Source organism: Mirounga leonina, unplaced genomic scaffold (genome assembly GCF_011800145.1).
Source record: "Mirounga leonina isolate KUSES-001 unplaced genomic scaffold, KU_Mleo_1.0 Mir_100540, whole genome shotgun sequence".
Taxonomy (NCBI): Eukaryota; Metazoa; Chordata; class Mammalia; order Carnivora; family Phocidae; genus Mirounga; species Mirounga leonina.
The window spans coordinates 320,558-327,045 of record NW_023269972.1 but is presented as its reverse complement, the minus strand read 5'-3'; the positions used below and the strand labels follow the sequence as shown (position 1 = coordinate 327,045).

Sequence of the window (6,488 nt, the reverse complement as noted above, 5' to 3'; positions counted from 1 at the left end):
ACACTCACACGTGCCTGTACACACACCTAGACGCGCAACACACTCACGAGCTCATGCAAACACATCACAGGGCACACACCCACACACCCGGTCTCGACACACAGGAATGATGATGGCCACATGCACGCATGCAGACAAAAACCCATACAGGCACCGCTCTCTCTCTGTCTTACTCATACACGCACACGCACATGCACACACACACAGTCTGCGGCCCACTGGCATGCATGTGGCTGCACACACTCACGTACATGCACGCCTGTGCATGAACACACACTCAGATCCCAGAACACACACTCGTCCTGCCCCTAGGTATGCACTTGCCCGTGCAAACACACACACCTGTGCTTGCGAACACATGCACAACACGCACACAAGGTCGCCGGCACAGCCATACATGCTTGGCCCTGCACTAACACACAAACACACACACACATGTAAAAATCACACATGATATTAGGCGCACATGCATTCACAACTGGCCCTCACCCAGACACACACACACACACCTGCCCTCAGCATACGCACACATAACAGAAACACATGGTCTGCGTCACACAGGAATACACACTGAGCCGCTCACACACACACACACACGCATGTGCTCACGCAAACACGCATCCCACACATAAGTCTCTAGCTCACAGGCATGTGCGGTGAGCTCGCCAACACACACACACTTGTGCACATATAAACCCACACCCACAATATACACACAGGTTCTCCAACACAGAATACACAATTGGCCCTGGAACAAGACACACACACACACACACACAGACACACACAAACACACGGCCCATACAGCACACAGATACTCAAGGAACACACACAGTCCTCATTACACAGGCCTATACTGCTGGACCCGCACCCACAGACACACACCCACACACGAGCTCATGTCAACACACAAGCATGCAAGGCACACACACCTGTTTTTTGGCACACATGTATGCACGCATGACCACCCAATACACACACACGTGCTCATGCAACACACACACCAAACATGCACAGAAATTCCAACACAGAGTCATGAACAGGTGGCTACACACGTACACGTGTGCACACGCACACAAACACAACCACCCAAGGGCCTGCGAACACAGACACACCACAGATACCCTTGCACATGAAAGCACACATACACTCAACACTCACACGGAAGGTCTGTCACACACGTCCATACATACGTAGCCCCGCAGAAAAAAAATCACAAACCCAGGTGCGCCTGAAAACACACACACATCCAGTATTCCCATGGACTAGCACAGACGGTCATGCAGATTTCTGCTCACAAAAACACAAATGTAGGGGCACTTGGTAGCTCATTTGGTTAGGCGACTGCCTTCGGCTCAGGTCCTGGAGTCCCTGGATCGAGTCCCACATCGGTATCCCTGCTCAGCGAGGAGTCTGCTTCTCCCTCTAACCCTACCCCCGTTATGTACGCTCTCTCTCTCTCTCTCATTCTCGCTCTCTCAAATAAATAAATCTTAAAAAAAAATAAGCAAAACACACGTACAGGTGCGCGGGGAAACACACACACCATGCAACACACACATGGTCTCCGCACAGACAGGCATGCACACTTGCCCACACAACCACGTGCGTGCAAAGAAACACTCAGGAAACACACACCCACCACTTTGGGTCTCCAGTACACAGGCATGCACACTTGCCAGAAACACACACATATGTGCACATCAAAAACACACACACAAACACACACACACAACACTGGGAAGCACACACAGCAACGCACCCTTGGCACACACACCCACATATGCATGCATGCAAACACGCACACGAAGAAATATAAGCACACACAGTGCCCGCACACACACATACCCATGCATATGCACTCAGGCAACCCACCAACACACGAGGTCTCTGGCACACAAGCATGCACACTTGGCCAAACACATCGACACATACGTGGGCATCAAACACGCACACGCAACACATAAACCCCCAGCATCCTTACACACAGGCAGGCACACATGGCCTCGTAAACCACACACCCGTGCACCTGCAAACACACACTCCCGAAACACACACCAAGACATATGGTTTCCGCTCCACAGTTATGCACTCTTGCTACACACACGTGTGCATGCAAACACACACTGCACAAACACACACGATCCCCGGCACAGAGGCATGCTCAGGTGGCCGCACGCGCGAGCACACACACACACGCACACGCGCGCGCGCACACACACCCGAACGCAGACCTGCACATACACCCCCCTCACACACAGCCCACTCACAAAGCCGCAGTGCCCACCACTCATACCTGCATTCCCTCACACGTCCTTGGAACTGTCCCCTGTGGGCGGGTGGTGCAGCACGGGAGGGCATGGGTCCACAGAGACCGCGAGGGACCGCCTCCCCCTTAGTCCTCCTGGGACGCGTGGGTTTTGCGGTGCTCCTGACCGGAGGCAAGCACGGGACCGCATCACAGCAGTGCGGGGCACGCTTCCAGGAGCAAGGGAACTGGGTGAAGCTCCCCAAGTGGTGTCATCGCAGCAGTACCAGGATCCACCAGGCCACGGCGGCCCCAGTCGCCAGGACCCTTCCCTGCCTGTGTGCCCTGCCCTAAAAAACAAGGCTCCCCTGAAGAGAGGTTGCCTTTTCCAGTCCTCCTCCCAGACCCTGCCTGGGAAGGGCGGGGCTCTGTCCCCATGCCAAGCCCCGCCCTGCCCTGCCCCCATGTGGAACATCACCGCCTGACATGGAATCTCACAGGCGGGGGGTTGGAGGGTCCCACCCGCTGACTGCCTCCTCGCCATGTCATGGGTCCAAATACAAACCCACACAAAGGGGCACCTGTGTGGCTCAGTCATTAAGCGTCTGCCTTCGGCTCAGCTCAGGATCCCAGGGTCCTGGGATCAAGCCCCGCATCGGGCTCCCTGCTTGGCAGGGGGACTGCTTCTCCCTCTCCCACTCCCCCTGCTTGTGTTCTGTCTCTCACTGTGTCTCTCTCTCTGTCAAATAAATAAATAAAATTAAAAAAAAAAAAAACCCACACACAAACACAAAGCACGTCTTAACTTGTTTATGTCTCTCTCGCCGTCCCTTCAGATGCATGCTGGATAGTCTCCCGAGGTGCTATGGATTTCCTTTCCCCCATTTCTGTCCTGTGCAGGCAGAGCACCAGGTAGACACGTCCACCCGTCTCTCACAGCGGTCGATGCCTCCTCACCTTCTTGTTGTTCATCAGACTCTGATGGTCTGCGGTATCCATGCCCACACAGCAGCCAGGCCCCCGATACACACACACACACACACACACACAGAGTTAGGGATTCGTGAAACTGCAGAATGCCAAGGATAGGCGGTGTTGAGAGTGTTCCCTGTCCTCAAGGGATCCCTCTTCCTCCTCACCTAGGGCCTCACAAGCCTCCTGCACATGGCCCAGTGCCATTGCAAGAATGGCCGTGTGGCTGTGGGAGGCCTCGGTGTGGGTGGTCGGGAACACGGAGGGAAGTTGGGGATTCTCGGCACAGGAGCGGGATGAGAATATCGAGCCCCACTCCCAAAGATTTGCAGGCAATCCCCAACTGAACGAGCGGCAGGAAGCCTGAGAGAGGGGCCAACGGGCATGGGTGACAATTCAGAGAAACGGGGAGGAGAAGCCTTGCTTCTCCTGACTGACCTGGGACGTTCCGTCTGACAGCCTGGCGGGTCTGAACTTGCCAGCGTGGAAGCACCCCACTGGATGTGTGCCGCGAGTAACCCAAGGTTCCCTTGTCACCCTGCCACCTGATTCCTGGGTGAGCTGGGGCCCAGGCTCCTCTGAGCCTCAGTTTCCCCACCGCTATCGTGCCTGTCCCCCGGCACCTTCCACACACATGTCAGGACCCAGCCCCCCTGGCTCCTCACCGACAGGCGCTCCTCTCAGTTCATTCCCTTCGGCTGCCTTCCTGCCTCAGGCAGTACTGCAGGGGTTGGGCCACAGGTCCTCGATGACAACCTGGTAGGGGAAACAGGCCAGGTGAGCATGGTGCCTGGGCCCTGTGTCCAAGCAGCTGGGGCTCGGGCATCACCCCTGCTGATGAAGGCCGCGGGGGCCCCACCTCAGCGATCCTGTTAGACCCTGGGCAGCTGGGGTCACATAACCAGTTGAAGATGTTAAGGCTGGTGCTGTCGTGCCTGCGGGTGGCAGGTCCACATTCATAGTCCCAGAACCACTGGATTGGAGTGGAATGAGACACCCTATATCCTGCAGGAAGGGAAAACTTAGGAGAGGTTCTCCACGGTCTAGGACCCACGCCCTCTTGCCCTCTCTCCCTCTCAATCTCCCAAGTTCTCTCCATCCTGGGCGGGGTCTGAACAGCTTTGCTGGGCCCCCTCCTGCTCAAACCCCACGGCCACCAGGCCTCCCCCAGCCTCCGTCTGCCAGGACTGACCTCCAAATTGGTCATGTAGCTAAGCAGGTCTCTGTCCTGTTCATCCGTCACGGCTGATACCTTGGGGTGATTCAGGATCTGCCTTGGGTCAAGGAGCCTCACCATCGAGGAGGAGGAGAGATAGGAGCAACCAAGCCATTCCCGGCTAAGAGCAAGGGACCCGAGCAACGCATGTGCAGAAACACCAGGCACCGCCGCCCTTCCAACCTCCTCAGCTCCTGCCCTTTCTTCCCACCTGCTCAACCCTGGGGAGACCTTGGGCTTCCAGCACCTCCGAGGCTGCCTGTGACTGACAGGGCAAGGCCAAGGGCCTACATGCCCCTGGCCTGTGCATGTGGCCTGCAGGCAGTCACTGCTTTGGATGGCTGGATGTGCTCCGTCCCACTCTCATGGCTGTGTGTGCTTCTCTGTTGGCCTGAAGCCCTGTGCCTTCGCGGGGCCTCCTGTGCCCTGAAGGGGGCCGCTCAGCTCACCTGGAACATGGCTGCGCACCCACGGTGCAATGGGTGGTCCTGGCAGAGTCTGCAAGAGAGGGAGGGAAAGGGGTAGGTGGGAGCAGGAGGGAAAGTAACAGAGAGAGAGGGACAGACAGACCCCATACAGGGAGGAAGTGACACAGAGGGAGGGCAGAGAGGAGAGAGGGAGAGGGCGGGCGAGGACACAGGGAGAGAGACAAGCAAGGAGGGAAGGTGCATGTAGGCACCTGGGCCTGGGCCTTGGCCTGGCTGTGTAGGGCTTGTGGAGACAGACTTTGCAGCACCCCTGCAGCGCCGTGTCTGGGTTCCTGAGGTCTGTTGAAGCGTGGCGGCCCGCTGGCTGACCTTGCAACCCGCGTGCGGACGAGATTGTGGGTCTGCCCTGAACTCTTTAGAAAACCACACAGGCTCCGAAGGACAGGGAAGGGGGCGGGCATCCTCTCAATCTGCCCCATGTACCCAGCAAACGTTCCCTTCCAATATCTGCTCTGAGCAAACGGTGTGCGTTGGGCTACACTAGATGTCGAAGAGTGTTGACCCGTGTTCCCTGAACCCAGCAAGACTGTTGGGACTGCTGCAGCCCCAAAGCTTTACTCGCAGCTTCTGCTCAGACTCGGTCTGGACAGGTCTCAGCCCCTGCGTTCTCACCTCCGCCCCGCCCCGCCCTCCTATGCTGTGCATTATAGGGATCGGGGGCCCACTCCCACCCGGGGGAGCGGGGGAAAGGGCCCTTCCCCCCAGCGCTCCTGGCCGTGGCCTTGTCCGTGGCTCACTGCTGCCCTCCTCCCGGTGCTCCTCCACAGCAGCCAAGCCCCACCAGCAGGAGTAAGGATAAGACCTGGGCCCAGAAGCTAAGGATGCACTGGATGATGGCCCTCCGTCGAGCCAGGTGAGAACTCCTCTTCTGATTCATCCTGCGCTTGAGCCGCAAGCGGGCCCTGGTCGCTTGGGCATCCACAGAGTGGAGCGCTAACTGAACAACCTCCAGCGCGGCAAGTGGCGCCCCGGCTGACTCGGGACCCAGCACTGGCTCTTCCTGCGGCAGCTCCTGCAGCCGCTCATCCTGCTCTGCTTGTGCCGGCACCTCGTCTTCCACGGCTACGACCTCCACCACCGCAATGATATCCTCCACCACGACGACCAACTCCTCCCCCGGGGCGGCCTTGTCTCTACCCCACCGGGCCTCAGCCTCCAGCACAGCCTCCACCGCCATGCCCCCGCCCCTAAGGCCGGCGGCGACCCCGCCTCCCCCCAGGCGCCTGACTCCCGGCGAGCTCCCGCCTCCTCACTGCCCCCTCCACAGACTAAGGTGGTCCAGGGTTCTCCTGCAGCCCCGCCTTCCCCGGACCCTGTCTTGCTCTCCATGGGGCCGTGGACCCTAGCCGCCGCAGCCGCGGAGGGAAGGAGCGCGAGGTGTGGTTACGGGGCTCCTTCAACGGCCTGGCAAGGTGTAGCTCTGTCGCTCAGGACTGGCGGCGCCTCCTATCACATGCCGCGGGCCTGGGAGACACATGCGCACTACGGCTTGGGGCCAGGCGTCGTTGGAGGCGGGGGGAGGACAGGCACGCATGCGCGGCCCGGGCGCGATGGCGGCCCCGAG

At 58.6% G+C, this 6,488-nt stretch overlaps 1 protein-coding gene across 1 annotated transcript in view; it reads right to left on the bottom strand.

The window, feature by feature from the left end:
- LOC118014394 (testis-specific Y-encoded-like protein 1) overlaps positions 1 to 6,101 on the bottom strand; it is an 11,263-nt gene extending 5,162 nt beyond the window's left edge. Inside the window, 1 exon segment of the mRNA XM_035011044.1 lies at positions 5,662 to 6,101. Coding sequence (XP_034866935.1) covers positions 5,662 to 6,101 — 440 coding nt within the window.
- Positions 6,102 to 6,488: the final 387 nt, after the last annotated feature.